The sequence below is a fragment of the Gossypium raimondii genome, chromosome 8, assembly GCF_025698545.1.
Source record: "Gossypium raimondii isolate GPD5lz chromosome 8, ASM2569854v1, whole genome shotgun sequence".
Lineage (NCBI taxonomy): Eukaryota > Viridiplantae > Streptophyta > Magnoliopsida > Malvales > Malvaceae > Gossypium > Gossypium raimondii.
In genome coordinates this window covers 57,273,997-57,290,668 of record NC_068572.1, presented here as the reverse complement: position 1 = coordinate 57,290,668, position 16,672 = coordinate 57,273,997, and the positions used below count along the sequence as shown (strand labels likewise).

The 16,672-nt window shown below is 35.1% G+C and overlaps 3 protein-coding genes across 5 annotated transcripts; 1 reads left to right on the top strand and 2 right to left on the bottom strand.

Annotated features, from left to right (window-relative positions):
- Window positions 1–1,188: 1,188 nt before the first annotated feature.
- Window positions 1,189–13,258, top strand: LOC105793451 (DNA ligase 1; the record flags this gene model as incomplete). Its single annotated transcript, XM_052634895.1, is given in 18 exon segments — window positions 1,189–1,218; window positions 6,858–6,982; window positions 6,984–7,465; window positions 7,687–7,760; window positions 7,823–7,882; window positions 7,974–8,204; window positions 8,305–8,398; window positions 9,658–9,746; window positions 10,108–10,239; window positions 10,563–10,687; window positions 10,813–10,930; window positions 11,008–11,062; window positions 11,243–11,314; window positions 11,419–11,492; window positions 11,592–11,648; window positions 12,462–12,540; window positions 12,728–12,804; window positions 13,034–13,258. Coding segments are annotated over 18 exon segments (2,199 nt in total), but the record flags the coding sequence as incomplete, so codon positions are not given.
- LOC105792419 (protein SOSEKI 3) lies at window positions 1,730–5,052 on the bottom strand. 3 transcript variants are annotated; one of them, XM_052635384.1, is made up of 7 exons: window positions 4,543–5,052; window positions 4,388–4,457; window positions 4,146–4,261; window positions 3,884–4,042; window positions 3,184–3,793; window positions 2,242–2,540; window positions 1,730–2,126 (listed from the first exon to the last, which is right to left on the bottom strand). In XM_052635384.1, exons 1-7 carry the CDS (start codon window positions 4,748–4,750, stop codon window positions 2,101–2,103), a joined length of 1,488 nt encoding a protein of 495 aa, XP_052491344.1. In that variant the 5' UTR covers window positions 4,751–5,052; the 3' UTR covers window positions 1,730–2,100. The 3 variants fall into 3 exon arrangements, with proteins under 3 accessions (XP_052491344.1, XP_052491343.1, XP_052491342.1); XM_052635383.1 differs by having other exon boundaries at window positions 2,235–2,540; window positions 3,184–4,042; window positions 4,543–5,051; XM_052635382.1 differs by having other exon boundaries at window positions 3,184–4,042; window positions 4,543–5,051.
- Window positions 13,259–13,534: 276 nt separating the features above from the next.
- LOC105792420 (uncharacterized) lies at window positions 13,535–15,185 on the bottom strand. Its single transcript, XM_012620999.2, has 2 exons — window positions 15,009–15,185; window positions 13,535–14,916 (listed from the first exon to the last, which is right to left on the bottom strand). Exons 1-2 carry the CDS (start codon window positions 15,060–15,062, stop codon window positions 14,212–14,214), a joined length of 759 nt encoding a protein of 252 aa, XP_012476453.1. The 5' UTR covers window positions 15,063–15,185; the 3' UTR covers window positions 13,535–14,211.
- Window positions 15,186–16,672: the final 1,487 nt, after the last annotated feature.

The following is a 16,672-nucleotide window of genomic DNA, read 5'->3' as shown; positions in this document are numbered from 1 at the left end:
AGATATGAAATTATTTGTATATTTAAATCATGATATTAGTAGCTAACCTTTGGATGATATTGATGAGACATTATTTTCATTGCTAAAATGAAAGTTTGGAGATGATTATATAATATAAATAATTTTGGTTGTTGTTTTTGTTAAATAACCATAAGCTAAATGAATTTTATATATTTTTATTCTATGCTGTAAAGTTTCATATGCATATGCATAGTTAATTTTCTAGTCAATGTAGAATAGTGGAAAACGTTAGCTTATATAATAAGTATACAAAAACAAAGGAAACAATGCAAGCAAGAAACAAACAAACAAATTCTCTTGCATCATTGAACCAATACAAAACAAACTATGACCAGCTTTTGTTACAAATAATATTGTCGATCAAGTGTCTCTGTCTTTGTTCTGGGTTGGAAATTTCTATTTTATTTTACATTGTTACTATTTACGTTGTCAGATAGATTTTTCCAACAAGCATTAATGATTAGAGTCATCAGGCAACTCATACCTCTGACACCGCCCTTTTCTAAACTTCTAGAGTCTTTCCCTTGTTAATCACCTTTGTTGATGCTATTTATTTATCCGTAAACAATCTTGTCACCTCTAGTTAAGCTTGGCACAGTACCATTTTCAGTATGAAACTAAAAAAAATTGCATCCAATCAAATATAAAAGAATTCTTGATTCTCACAATGACTATAGCTATAGTGTCAAAAAATTTAATTTACTATAGCACCATTTCTTTAGCAATGGGATTTGTTTATAAATGTTGGTATTATGACTTTAAGTGCCAGCTTCCTCTAAAGTCTAAATAATTCAAAGTCCAATACTTACTTTACAGGTGGTAGTACAATAATTGGACCATTAATAGTAGCTGTACCATACTCGATAAGATAACTATGTGATGCCCACATTATGAAGAACACTTCGTAGAAATAGTGTAGTCTAAGGTATGTATTTGTCTTCTAGGGCTTTGAGTAAAGCACAAAGAATCAGATTGTATTTCAATGCATGCATGCATTATTATATCCAACCAAAAGAAGCAACAGTCTCAGTCCCCAATGCTTTTTCTTTCCCTCACTCCTATCAAAAAAGAAGAAAAAAAAAAAAGAGTAAAGTAATTTCAGCTACAACATCTGAAGAAGAAAGGAAAAAGCTTTTTGCTTTCGAGACAACTCATTAATGGCCACCCCCCATTTTCCTTTCTTGTCTCTCTCCCTATGATATGAGGTTAACCTTCGTGCTCATGGGGCAGGCCCCCCCCCCCCCCTTCCATGCTCACTTTGTTCTAAACAGAATCCAATCTGTCGGATTTTAAAATTTAAAGAAAAAAAAGGTAAAAAAAAGAAAAGTGTCAGCTAGTGTTTCTTTTTTCTTTGAACAATTAGTGTCATGTTACCCACATTGTCTTGCCTGTCTCCTCCCACTTACAATAGTGGCACATTTTCATCATCGAATTTTGTTATAACTGTTACATTTTGCTTGGACATAATGACTTTATAATTTTAATAGTATATGTCAGCATTTCTTTTTGTATTTTTAATTGTTCATATAAAACTATCGATCCAAATATAATTTTTACCATATCTCTATCTCATATTCATATTATAAAAATTTTGAAACTAATTACAGTAATTAAAAAGTTAAGGTAGCCCTACTAATCCTGGCTAACATTGCCAATTGTAGATGACTTGTTTTTCAAGGAAGCGTGAAACTGTTTTAGGGGTACAAAATAAAAAAGAAAGCAAAAAAGGATGATATTGCAACTGTAGTTTACATGAAAAGCAGAATGTCAATGTATAAGAAAGCTGAAACCAAAAATACTCAACTCCAAGCATCTGGAGGAGTGAATGTGATATCTATCTTTCTCTTTTTGTTCCCCTTTTTAGCTTTCCAGATTTACATAATCATCACATTGGACCCGCCAGCAGATCCAAACATTCATTTGAAATTCAAACCAGATTTGAAAAACAAGAAGTTGTACATTGAACAAACTTTCCCAAAAGAATCCGAGAAGGTATCCATTTGCCTGAGCTTACCTTTAACATGCTTCCCTAGAACTAGGAGCAACTCACAATGGTATCACAAGGTGCCTTGGATTGGATTATAACCCGAGCTCCTGAAGCAAGCCTGCAGAGGGAAACCACATCAATTCGTCAATGAACATGAAACAATATAATATCATAAGCAACAATAATTCTTTCCATCTATCTTGAAAGTGCTAATGCAGGAGTTTACACTCAACTTTCTTCAATTTTGATCAACTTCTCGTCTTCTCTTAATGAATCCAATGTTTTTGATTGCTTTTTACTACAAATGGACTCTGTGGTTCTTCTACTATCACCATTGGATATGCTACTCAATACAGAGCCCAAGTTATTGATCCCATCAGAGGAGCTTCTTGGGTTTTCAGAAACAGGGGATCTCATAGACTCACTTCTTGGTTGTTTGCTTAGTGAAGCCTTAACAGAGCGGAGGATGCATTTTGTACGTCCTGAATTCAACTCTTCTTTCTCTTCAGTTGAAGCCAGCTCCTTACAAGTCCTGCAATTCCACTTAGTTTCATAGATTTAGCATGAGATATAAAACAAATTCAGCTGAAGAAGTTACATTACTCTGATAAATATTAAAAACTAGAGATAACACGCTTCATTTTGAAAAGAAGTCTATCAATCTAAGAGGTTCTGCTCTAGCCATCATTATGACCTCCACTAAGAAATGCTTTTGATGTTGGTGAATGTGCAGGTTCTTTATGCTTTCAAATATCACATAAATGAAGATCTTTATATATATGAGGAATCCTATATAAAACACAAAGAAGAACCTGTTTCCATGAGAAATATCACGAAATAACTAAAAGAAAAAAACAATTATAGTAATGAATCTTTTTCAAACTCAGGCATTCTAGACTCCAATATAAAAAAGGATCTAACCTGAAGCAATGGCTTGAATTTGCACATATTTATTTTTAACTAAGTTCACATTCCCCTACTCTACGCCTGGTGTAGTCACAAGTGTAACAAAATAAGAGCACATTTTGGAATTCTTTGCTATGCAACTAATAATGTGTATCTGCACTTTTGACAGTTAAATGCCTTTCTATTCAGTATCAAGACAGTTTATTTGTTTAATTCAAAGAGCATACCAATAATCCAATAAGAAAAAAGATCCAAAAAAACAAACTTACCTATCAGCACTGCAAGAAGAAGAACGTTTCAGAGTGGTATGTCCATGTCTTTCTTTGAGCATTTTTGTCTCAATCAAGCTACCACTGAAACATTCTTTGTCTTCCAATCTCAGGCCAAGCAGTTTTGGATTCTCTGATAAGCAATTAAGCTCACCCAGCATGATTGAAGTAGAGAACAATGGCAATGAATTCTTTGAATGTGAAAACCTAGGCTTATAGGATGGAACAAGGCCAAAACTATGGCCTTTCACAGATATTGATCCACATGAGATCAATTGCATCAACATGTTCGTTGCCTTGAGCCTCGGATTGGTTGGTGTTCGAATTTCTTCCTCTTCAAGAATCCTAAAACTGTTGATTTTACTTGCATCAGCGCGAATCAGAGATTCCAACGTTTCAGTTTTCCCTCCTGAAGATGATGCACTAGACGTGGACGGAGGAGAACCTGAATTCCTGCATATCTCAGAACAATCTTTCACATTAGGGACCTGATTTTGGAAATTAGCATTGCATTCCGGTTCTAATGACCCATCATCAGTTGAAACGCCCCTTGTACAAGTTTCCCGTGTCTTCAGTCGGCTTGTGTTTTCTTCGGTCTGTGTCGAAGCATCTGCCAACCCTTCACCGTTATAAACCTTATACTCTGTCAAACTAAGTGACTCCGGTGACTCACCAGAGGAGCCAGGAGTCGGACGATTACCTGGAGAAGAGAGTTCATCATCCTGAGAATGCTTTGTTCTATTTCCATTCAAACTGGAAGACTGAGAAGAATCATCTTGACTTCTAGAGGAAGATGGTGGTTCAGGTAACTGCTTCAGATTTTGAAATCTAATGCTAGTCCCAACAGGACTAAAACGATCTGAACACAAAAAAGGGATACCGTCATTAAACTTTAGTACTATATTTCCTTTTTTTCTCCCCCTGTGAAATCAACTATTGGTGTATTATATGGTAATATTAACCTGGAGAGGATTCTTCAAATAATTCGGAGCCTTTGAGAACGTATTCATTTCCATGGGCGGGAGGAATTAAATCATCTTCAGAAAGATCATGCCAAACAAATCCATTCCTATAGCTTCTGCAATAATTAATACTCCAAAAAGTAAGGTTCCAACAAAAGGAAAAAAAAAACGAATTTCCGTTAGTTTCTCAGCTACCAAACAGCACTTAAGAATAATATTAAACAAAGAGGAAAATGTTTTACCTCTTGCAAGACCAAGAATACGAGGAAGCCACTCCTCTGCCTCTAAGAATATTAAGCCGCTCAATTACATCTACACAACAAGAAAAATTCTAAAAAAATCAATAAAAAAAATTATCGAACAAGATTTATAAAGAGTAATTAATAATAAATAATACCTCTCAAATAGAGACCATCAGGAGAAGAGAGAGGGACTTCGATGAAATGAGGATGTTCAAGCTGGCGATTTCTACAGAGATAATAAACAACCGGAACTCTCCGGTTATGCTGACGATACTTGGGGGATTTCTCGGTCCAAACTTTAGCTCTTTCAGGACTCACCTGGCTGTATTTCTTCATTCTCATCTCCATTTCCGATCCAAACATCAGTTGAAAGCTCTAGCCAAACAGGTGAAAAACTCGTAAATCAATGAATATCATGGAGTTTTGTTCTTTTACGAAGTAAATCAGATCTGTGAAGCTTCCAAAGGAAAAAACAAAGGAAGATAGAAAGACAAACGGTTGGTAACTGAAAAACGGAGAGAAAAGAGAACGTGAGTTCGTGGCTAATGAAAGGTGGAGTTGATTTTCTTAAAATGAGGAACCCAGGGAAACATTTTCTTTCTTTTTTTTACTTTTTCTGACGTAAAAAGCGACACAAGAGAATGCTGCTAATTAATGCCTAAAGCTAATGGACTGATTGGTTCCAGAGAAAAAGAGAACGAAAATGCACCCCGCTAATATTTAAATTACAAATTATAACATATTAACTAAAAGGGTAAATTCCATCAAAGATCACTAAACTATTAATAAGTTTACATTTTAGTCACTTAACTTCAAAAACTTACAAAATGGTCATTGAACTATTCAAAAATTTTAATTCAAGTCATTGAACTATTCGAAAGTTTTTATTTAAGTCATTAGGCTATTTTAAAAAAAAAAAATCTAGCGAGCGAGCTTTAAGCGACAATTTGATGATTAGTGTAGTGAATTAGTATCCATCGATAAATAGAAGAACATACTTTAGATTCAAGTTGATCTGACGGTCAATATCATAGATCAAAGAAGAAAGTTATTTGCATTTTAGTTCGTAGATTCGTGACATTTAAAACCATTTCATTAAAATAAATAAATTATAGAAGAGAAGAACATACCTCGCCTGTGTGTGTTTTCTGATTCATGGGAGGGGCGTGTGAAAGAGATGAGGGTTGATGGTGATGGCATAGGGTGGCTGGTGGCAGTGAGGGAGTGGCCATGGCAGAGGTAGGGGATGTGTGACACTGACCTAATCAACATGTGAAGGGTTTTAAGGACTAAAATACAAAATTGTAAAAATTGAAGGACCTTTTTGTAAAATTCTGTTTCACAAAAAAAAAATTTGGGCATTATTTCGATTCCCTTTTTTGAATTTTATTTTATTGTTCGTATCTAATTTATTTTGGTACAATTGTGTTGGATTTCAATGCTTAGACCATCAAATAGTGGATCTTTAATGAAAAATTAGAAATCTTAGTTGATTCTGCGGTTAATTGATTTTGAATCAGAAGAGAGATTTTAAGAAATGGCAGATCTATTCACTCTATCAATAACCGAGCCGAATCTGGTGTATTATAATGGATTTGCCTTTTCTATTGATTCCTACGGATTGGATCAAAAACAATTCTTGAATGAGGTATTCAACTCCAAGGATGAATCGAAAAAGAAATTTTTATCGGCTCTACCTCCTATTTTTTACGAAGAAAATGAATCTTTTTATCGAAGGATCAGAAAAAAATGGATCCGAATCTCCTGCGGGAATGATTTGGAGGATCCAAAACTAAAAATAATGATATTTGCTAGCAACAACATAATGGAGGCAATCAATCAAGATAGATTGATCCAAAATTTGATTCAAATCCAATATAGCACCTATGGGTACATAAGAAATGGATTGAATCGATTCATTAAAAAGAATCGATTCGATCGCAACTTCGAATATGGAATTCAAAGGGATCAAATAGGAAATAATACTCTGAATCATAGAACTATAATAAAATATACAATCAACCAACATTTATCAAATTTGAAAAAGAGTTAGAAGAAATGGTTCAATCCTCTTATTTTAATTTCTCGGACCGAGAAATTCATGAATCGGGATCATTCGCAATGCGGTTGCATTATCATGCGAATATGAAATTTGAAAAGGAAAAATAAAAGCTGGAATATATGGTTAAAGTATTTACCATTTATATATTTCAACCATTTATATTAATTACATTAAATTTTTTTTTAAGATTTATATTTTATTAATTAATTTAAATATTTTAATTTCCTAATATATTATATTAACAAAAAAAAATTAGGTTAAACAAAGACTAACAGTAGAATTTAGTTAAAAAAAAAAAAGCAGTAGAATTTAACCCTTTTTTTTTGGCATATAAAAATAAAATACCCTTGCTTTTTAAAAATCACTTGTTCGACTGCAACCGCTAACGATCCTTTGGCGGGAACTTTGTCCAACATGACTTCTCGGCCCTCCGCCTTCGATGCTCTCATGTCAAATGCACGCCTCTTAGCCGCCAAGAACAACCCTTCCGCTCCCTCTCCCACCAAGAAACGCAAGTCCCTCCTCTCCTCGCCGCCGCCGGCCAAATACCAAGGGAACGACTATTGATGGACTTGAAAACTCCATTGAAGATTCCCCAAAACCCAATTCGAATGAGACGCAGAAACCCCCGGATTCGAAGAAAACAAAGGTGGTTGGTATCTCTGAGAAAACTGCTGAACTGAAGGCGAAAATTGGGTTTTTGAAAAAGAAGCCGGCGGATTTTGATCCTAAGACGGTGACGTGTTGGGAGAAAGGAGAGAGGGTTCCGTTTTTGTTTCTTTGTTTGGCATCTGATTCAATGTCAAACGAGACTAGTCAGATTCTAATAACCGGTATCGGTTGTAATATGTTGAGGACTGTTATTTATACCACACCGGTTGATTTGCTGGCCATGGCTTACTTAGCAGCAAATAAGCTTGCTCCGACGCATGAGGGGTTAGAGCTGGGAATTGGAGAAGCCTCGATTATCAAGTTCCTGACAGAGGCATATGGGAGGACTGAACCACATATTAAGAGTCAGTTAGCGATATATAGTTTTATTTTTGTTAACCTTTAATTTCTGGTTTGATTATGCATCAGAAGCACGTTTTAAGAATCCACAAGGCCATTGAAAGCATGTGCCTTAGATGTGCATGGTATGACATGCCATTGGTACCTAGAGTTTGGCAGCTTGTAGTGAGCTGATATTCCATCACTGTTGTTTGGATGTGAGCTGTTGTTTGTTGAGGCTTGCTAGATCTACAGATAACATCTAATGAAGACCTTTGTAGATGGATAATGAAGGGGCAAGGGAAAGTGAATGTTGAAGAGGTCAACAGCCAACATCTAGAATGGCCTTTGAATGGTTGACATTTTGAAATTTGGGTTTTCAGTGCTCAGAAATTGTTCTTTTTGGTCTTTACCTTAAATTGCTGCTTGATAGCTTATATCTTGTATGACTGCATGTTGAGAAATGACCTTTTCCTCTCCCACATTGACCTTTAGCTAATGTACTGATATTGATTTTTGATAACTCTCATGTAGGCTGCTAAGATTGTCAAGCAAGTTTTTTCTGTCCTTCCAGTCTATGATAAAGTGGTTCCTGCTCTTTTGACTAGTGGTATATGGAATCTTCCAAAGACGTGTAGCTTTACGGTGGGTGTGCCTGTTGAACCTATGAAAGCAAAATCAACCAATTCTGTTGCCAAAATTGTAAATAAATTCCAGGATACCGACTTTGTTTGTGAATATAAATATGATGGCGAGCGTGCACAGGTAATTATAGAATATATTATGCTATTTCTGGTTTCTTTCGTTCCTGTTGTTAGCAATTTATTATGCAAAACCAAAAAAAATATCCATTTGCATGATATAGATAAATTATTTGGAGAATGGTTCAGTCTAGTTATAAAGTCGAAATGCTGAGCGGAACACCGGAAAGTTTCCGGATGTTGTTGCTGCAATTTCTAGGTAGGCTTCAATTACTATGTTGACTTGTTTTGTTGATGTGCTCTATTTATTTATTCTATGTGTGCGTGTGTTGAATAAACGATTCTTCATCTTCCCCACCAAATGGAGTATGTTGGTAAAACTTTCTCTTCAGAGGGTTTTCTTACAATGCACATCAAATAAACTTGTAGTTAATCGAGATCCACTTAATATTGTAGCAATCACCATTAAGTTTGTTTCCTCATCTTATATCCGGGCTTAACTGGTCAATTCATGTTGGTAGTCAAAAGTTGTAGTAATGGTTAAGTTGTAGCCATTTGTTCCCTCTGTTATTGTCAAGGTAGTGCTAGATGGCGTTTCGACATTCATGTATTAGTTTTAACTTTTAAATGATTCATGTTTTCCTTGTTATCTACTAGTCCAAGTCCCATTCCTTCTTTTCTGCAAAACATCATAGCCTGCTAGTAATCTAGAAAAAGCCTCGTGAAAACTTAAATGACTTGTGTTGAGTTAGTTATATGTGAAAACTTAGATATAGGGATTATATGCTAAGAATTCCTTTAAGGTGCTGGATCTTTGAAATGGAGATTTTAGAACACTTGTACGTTTATAGTCCTTTGAAGTCTCTCTCGTGGGTGTTTGTTGGTTGCTAAAATTTTTAGGTTGCATTCTCTATTGTGGTTTCAAAACAATTTTGGGATTAAAAGTGCTTTTTCACTGCAAAAGTAATAAAAAACACTTGGCTTTTGAAGTCAAAGTGCGAATAGTGTTTTTACACCCAAATGTAAAAGTTGGGATTTAAGTGCTTTTAGCTTTTGTGTTTAGAAGTAAAAATGATCAAAATATCTTTATTTATATTAACTATTTAAAATGTTAATAAATAATTAGATTGATTTATATTTTATATATTATTATATTAAATTAATTAAATATTATTTATTATATTTAAATTTTAATAATATTTTATATATCATCAATTTTATAAATAATTTATATTAATTATTTAAAAGGTATTTAAATTTATGTTTCTTGTATATATTTTAAATTATTTCAGTATTACATACTTTAACTAATTTTTTACTTTCTACTATTATGTCTAAAAAGAATATTTTAACTTCCAACTACAATTTTAAGCAGCAATGGATAACACTAAAAACTAACAGACAAACTTTTACGCAACACTTTTTTACCACAATTTCCATATATTATTTCTTTAAACATGGCAGGTTGCTGCTTCTGCATTTGTTGATTTTTTTACTAAAATTTTCTTTCTTGTACGGATTCAAGAAGTCCTCTGTAAAACCATTTGTTTTGGATTGTGAGCTTGTAGCTTATGATCGGGTTCAATGGAAAATTTTATCCTTTCAGGTATCGTTTTGCAGCTTTACATTACAATTTACGGTGCAATTCTAGGTTCTATTTCATGTAGAAAATTGTTCATCTTTGAAAATGCCATTCTTTATGTATTAGTTGGCTGATCACTCAACAATAAAAAAATTATCTTGTACAAACCAAGAGGAATTCGATACTATCAAGAATTTCAGTATTATCAAATTTCTGAAATGTTTGCATTTGTTTTATATTATGAAAATGGTCGTATATTTGTCATGGTTAATAATTGACTGATTCCTTTTTGGGTGTTATAGAAGATGCATTCTGAAGTAGTACGAGTCCAAGCTTTCTTAAGTTGCTCTTGTTGATGACATGTTCTCTTAGTTGATTTATACAGATCCTTAGTACAAGGGCTCGAAAAAATGTTTTGTTGAGTGACATCAAAGTTGATGTGTGCATATTTGCTTTTGACATCCTGTATCTTAATGGGCAAGCACTTCTTCAGGAACAACTGGAGATTCGTAAAGAGGTATCCCTAATTCTGTGACACATTGTTCTGGAATTTGTAGTAATAAATTTTATTTTTATCAGGAATTATTAAGTGGTTTTGTCTGAGAATGTACGTCTTTGATATGCAGCTTGCTTCATTATTTTTTTAATGTAAAATGCAAAATGTAATTATTATCAGTAGTAATGAAGATTTATGTTATGTTAATTATAAGGAGATGCTGTTGGTGTGCATGGTTAATTAATTGATTTGGAGAGTTATTTCTGTTGACTTTAGTAAGTGTTTATCTTGTGCGCGACATATGATATGCCCTATTTAATTCACTAGGGACTTGGCATTTGCAGAGGCTTTACGACTCATTTGAAGAAGAAACTGGGTTTTTTCAGTTTGCGACGGCTTTAACATCAAATGATCTTGAGGAAATACAATCATTCCTTAATTCTGATGTTTCTTCAAGCTAATTCTTCCAGTAATCTTTTGCAGGTAGCTAGAATGAGCCGAAAGAGGATAGGAAATAAATTCTGGGAAATAATTAAACTTTGCACAAAGTGCTTCGGATTTCTGTTATGATAATAATACGTCTTAAATTTTCAGTTGCGGGGGCTTAATTATCAAGACATTGGATAGAAATGCTAAATATGAGCCATCAAAGCTATCACTTAACTGGCTAAAATTGAAGAAAGACTACTTGGAAAGTTAATGTCTAAGAAATGTTTACTTATCTGTGCGAATTACGGTCAGTTGCTATTTTTCTCATGTGTAACTTCTTGTGTTCCTTGTTATACTCAGATTGGAGATACATTAGATCTACTACCTGTTGCTGCTTTCCATGGGAAACGGACAGGTAAGAACCATTTCAGTTTATTTAGCGTATCAGATAACAAGAGTTCATGTAGAGTTTATTGTTGGTTGTTTCAGTTCTCAACTTAGTGCTTACAGGATTCTGTCCTTAACTGATGCCTAAAATGTGCCAATGGTGCTGATGCCTAAAATGTGCCAATGGTGCAATAATGTTCATTCTTAGGAGTATGTGGTTCCTTTCTCTTGGCTTGTTATGATGACAACAACGAAGAATACCAGGGTATCTGTAAAATAGGTTAGTTAAATTTGAGTTGCTAATGATCGAGACATTGCTTGTCTTTCCTGTTTACTACCTGCTGACCTCCCGTCCCTTTTCCTTCTCTCTTTGATGCTCAATAGGTATAGGTTTTACTGAAGCAGTCTGCGAAGAATGTTCAGCCAGTCTCTCGTCTAAAGTGATTCCTGAACCAAAGGTTTGTCTCTTGATATTGTCTTCAGTAGGAGGAAAGAAAATTGTGTGCAAATAGGGTCAATTCATTATAACATACAAATTCTAATGTTCTTGTTGATAGCATTCATACTATCACTACACAGGGGAAATGCCAGATGTATGGTTTGAGGCTGCTGAGGTAAAATTACACTGCTTTCTAAAACCTTTTCACTGCTTTCAGAAATCTATCTTTGGGTGATTGTGAAATTTTTAATTGCTTGTCTCTTGATGTCTATGTTTCCAAAGCGGACAACGTTATTTAGTTGAAAGAGTGAACTTTTGTGGTGCATGGAATCAAGTGAGGAATGGTTTGGTTGTCAGCTTGCCATGACTCTAGTTAGAAGGCTATCGAGCTTCTTCCATAATAAGGTGGGCTGGGATGTATGTGCCCCTACTCTCCACCATGATAGGGAAAAGCACCGTTCCTTTACAGGTGATATGATACAAAAAGTGATAATGAATTCTCAGTTCTTTTGATCAGAATCACAATCTTATCTGTCTATGTCCGCTGTCTGACTCTGATGGGATTTTACACAGTATGCCCCTTTTCCCCTACCTTATCCATTTGAGGATTAACTAAATTATAGTGATTGAATATATGCTCTTCTCACTGTGTGCTTGCTGCTGTTTGTTGAAACTGGGTTGCCGAATTTTATATGAAGTATATCAGCTGTTTTCGTATCACAACCAAACATTTAAATGGTTCCTAGGACTGAATGGATATACTTGTTGTTGCATCCTACAACAATTATAGGGCATTTGTTGGATCTTAAAAGGATTGTGAATTCCAATCTCTGTTTAGAGTTGTAATAGCTGTAGTTAGAAGGTCCTAGGGCAGCTCATCTCTTCGCATTCAATAATGCGATGAGTTTAGCTTTAGGCTATTCCTAATAATGTTTTCAGGAGTTCAATGTATATTTATGAATGTACACATATTGTTTAATTCTTGCAGATCTGGGAGGTAAAAGGTGCATGCTTGACTATTAGCCCTAAGTACCATGCAGCAATTGGGGTTGTGGATCCTGATAAGGTGGGGCAAGTTTTTTAATGTTGAAATCTTTCTGTTTTGTTTTGTTTTCCCCTTCAATTCTCCCATTTCCAGTTCCCTTTTATTCCACAAAAGTATTGCATGCTGACTCAATTCTGAGGGTGACTTTAGTTTGGATACTGCAGCTGTTGTTTCTCTATAAATTGAAATGACTCATCTAATTCCTCTGCATGCTTGGTACCGATTTGCACGTATAGTTCGTATTTGAGAAGATAAGACTCCGGAGCAAGCTACATCAACTGAGCAGGTGAAGAACAATTGAGTTGTCTGATAATTCATTCATTCACATTTTTATGAAGACACATTACCATAATGGACAAATTTGTTTAGGTTTTATTAAGAGCTCGTCCATGATTTGTCTGCATACCCGAAAAATGAATATATGCAAATTATTCACATTATCAAAAAAGGAAGAGCAGCTATCCATATATGGCTTAATTTCCGTTCTCTTAATTGGCTTTCTTGAATATTTGCAGATTGCCGGGATGCATAATGATCAGAACACAATGAAATTGCCGAGAAAGATGATTGTGAGGACGATCCAGGAATTCGACTACATATCTGACTGTTTTTCAAGGGTGAAGGGGACTTATAATTTGTTATCAATTTTCTTAAAGCTAAAAGCTGTCAAATTTTTCATTGCTTTAGACTTTAATTTGTATGAATACGTATTAGCCAGCCTTATAAGTTCTTCCCTTTGAGTTCCTATTAGCTTGGAACATGCTGGGCCTCAATTGAAAGGATACACCACAGCAAGTTGATTGCAGATTCAGTTGGGTTGAGGCTCATATCCTATCCTGAATTTTAAGGCCCAGCAGAAAACACCCTTCTAACATCGTCTAGTAATAAAAAGCAAATAGAAAATGTTTTCCCAGATCCCCTTGTATTGTTAAAGGAAAGAAAATCCCAGCATTACTTTTTGCTTTAGTTTACTTTTGTAGTTAAAGTGGGAGCAGATATTAATACTAACAGTAAACTGAGAAGAGGGAAAAGCTTGATTTCCAGAAACACAAAAACGACTTACATATATAAATTAATAATAATTATCATAGTTCCCTCCAATTCCCTTAACCAAAATATAATCATACATCACAGTCTCTCTCTCAGTAACAAATCCTGGCTGTGATTTGTGGGATCCATTAATCCGACACACCCATCTTGTTGGTTGTTGTTGGCCTTGACCCTTTCAACAACCCCCCTCCCCCATTCCTAATTTCCTACCCTTCTTTTTCTACTCTTTTTTTTTTAAATGTAATTTTCTCATTTTCCAAACACTCTTGGATACAAAAAAAACAAAGCTAAGTGATGATACTAATTTTGCATGGCAGCCACAACAATTTTGTAGAAATCAAACCCCCCCTTTCACATCATGGAGCAAAGAAAGATAGCGGGAAAAAGAAAAGGGTGAAATAAGGACAAAAAATCTTCACCGAAAAACATTGGCAAAATGCCAACAAAATTAAACCTCTCTCTTTCTTTCACTAGCAAACCCCTGTACAATAATGCTAGATCAGTCTCCATATCCTGATAGGCTGATTCCCATCCTAAATTTTCACCCTAAACTACTCTATAAGTTTAATACTGAAAACCGGTAAGTTTTATAAAAATCAATACTAGTTTTTAGGCTACGCTTCTTTTGTTACAGTAGCAGCGGTCAGGGGAGAAGTAATCTTTGGTACTTGGTCTCTGTAGGAGAACCACAGCCATCATATTCATTCAGACCCCTTTTCCTGTTAACTTTCCCACAGTTGTTTAAGGTGTTAATGTTGATCAAGGAGTCCTGGTGGAGGAGTTGCGGTGGTGGTGGTGCTGCTGAAGGGATGGTTACAGGTGGGATCTCAAATGACTCCAACGGTGGTGGTGGGTGTCTCCATTGAGGCAGCGGTCCTGCTAAGAGAAGGGTTTGCAAGAGTGGACCAGCTTTCATTACTGCTTGCAGAAGCTTCCCTTTCTCAGGTAATGGCTTTTCAGGCACTCCCTCCATGGTTGCTGGTGGTGGTGGTGGTGGCATTGGGTCAAGGATAGGGGATGAAACGATGCTTTCCTCACAATCAGAAGATGAGAAGCCATTGTTGGAATCGATTCCTCTCCTTGGTTCATCTTCAATGCTGGAAACTCCGGAGAGGGGAGCAGCAGCAGCAGCAACTTGCTGTTGCTGTTGGTGAAGAAGAAGCTTCTCTAGGAAAAGCTTCTGGCATTTCTCCAGTGCTTCATCCCTCTCCTTCATTGCCTTGCTCAGCAAGGATTTGAGTTGAATCAATTGGTCATCTCTCCTTCTCAGCTCCTCCTCAACTGCCATTCTTGTCTGCTCCAGCTCCACAGTAGTATACAAAAGATGCTGCCTTAACTCTTCCATTGTCTGCTTCATCACAACACTCAAAAATTCAGAAAAAAAAGTTCAAACTAAAACCAAATCAAAAGACGAAACAATTAAATTGTGTGTTGTGTTACCTTTCCTTGACAGAAGTATGCCAAGCTTAAAAGAGGACCTCTCTGAGTATCCATAGAATTGCAACACTCAAAAGAACTAAACTAAACTAAACTAAACTGAACTTGAAAGTGAAAGTGAAATTTTCTTTTTCCTGTTAAAATGTGAAAATGAGAAGATAAACAGAGGTGGGGTTTATGAGTGGATTCTTCCGAGTCTTATAAGAAGGGGCAGCCACTGCTACAGCAGCTTACTATTTTCCGCCTTTTTTTTTTTCAAGCTGGGGGGTTGGACAAAAGCACAAAAGGCCAAAAGCCTAGCCAATTGGGCACATCTAATAATATCCAGGGTTGGGTTGAGTGAGTCCATGGCCAACACCAAGCAGTGTGACGAATCAGATACCAGCGCAAAAAGCGGGAGTTAGAAACAACCAGTCCTTTTCTCTTATTTTTTTACTGAAACCTTATACCACTGATCTTCTAGTTCTTTGGTCCTATGGCCATTTGTAATGTTCCTTTTCGCATCTTTTAGACACCCGTATACATGAATATGTTTCCTTAAAATATGTAAAGAAAGCAACCTCTGCAAAATAAAACGACACTTGTTTGTTTACCTATCTTTACATTTGGACCTTGATTTTCACAAATCAGTTTCATGCCAATGGCAGATTCACTGTTTTGTCTTGCTGGTGAAAGACTTTTGTTTTCCTTCCGCTATCCAGTGCTGTTCAATTTTTTACTGTAAATTAGAATTGTTTAGTTTTTATTTATCAAATTAAAAAAACAAACATAAATAAGATTTCGAGCAAATACAAATGCGATTTCAAACCAGCAAGCACTTCAATCAAAATTTCCTTCTTGAAATTTGTCCATAAAACATCAGTAATCAGCAATATTTTTCCATGGCTAAGCTGCCTTGCTGAATAAATTGAAACCGTGTTGTCTTTTTTTCCCCTCTCATTTTCTCTCACCACAAAGTTTGATTTTCCAACTTTGTATGCTAGCCCAAGACAACTGCATGGCTAAAGCATCAATCCAAAAAACAGATGAAAATATTTTGCAATCATATAGCAAATGCAAGGGCTCTGTCTGTTTAAACAGTCAATGTTTTCAATCATATGTTGTTTGTAGCCCTAAGTCGTAGTAAATGTAAAGTATCCTTCCAACTTTCACTTGGAAACTGGAAAGGATTTTTTGTTTTATTGGGGCTCTAACATTATCTTTTCATCCCACTAACTCTTCTACATATGTTTACTACCTTGTCTTTTGTTTGTGGAATAATTCCTTGGCCTCCCTTTGAGGTGGAGGTACTTGCTACCAAACACTCATCTACACTTGCAGAAATAATAATTTATTTGAAACTATAAATTATTAGATAAAAATAAGCAGAATTGTATCCACATATATTACAAATAAATTTATTTATTTTAAATAAAAAGAGGTAAAATAAATAAAAATATCTTTTTTTCTAAAAGCAAAAACTAAATTCAAATTAAAAATTAAAACAATGAAAACAATTAATTAAAAGTTTCAGAACATTAATGAAGAAAAGTTCTAACCAAAGGTAAAATTTCTATGTGATTCATAGATTTGATAATCGATGCAAATATAACCTGAATACCTTTAATAAATTAGTTCTAGTTATTGACTCAACACTAGACAACCACTTTCTCCTTACTTATTCGGAA

Bases quoted from the DNA above. Each gene is read 5' to 3' on its own strand.
- LOC105792420 (XM_012620999.2), bottom strand. From the start codon at position 15,062: ATGGATACTCAGAGAGGTCCTCTTTTAAGCTTGGCATACTTCTGTCAA. The intron at 14,917-15,008 runs GTAACACAACAC...GTGATGAAGCAG, and splicing joins CATACTTCTGTCAAGGAAAG to ACAATGGAAGAGTTAAGGCA.
- LOC105792419 (XM_052635382.1), bottom strand. From the start codon at position 4,750: ATGTTTGGATCGGAAATGGAGATGAGAATGAAGAAATACAGCCAGGTG. The intron at 4,043-4,145 runs GTTAATATTACC...TTTTGTGTTCAG, and splicing joins ATTTGAAGAATCCTCTCCAG to ATCGTTTTAGTCCTGTTGGG. The intron at 2,541-3,183 runs GTAAGTTTGTTT...GTGGAATTGCAG, and splicing joins TCTTCTTGCAGTGCTGATAG to GACTTGTAAGGAGCTGGCTT.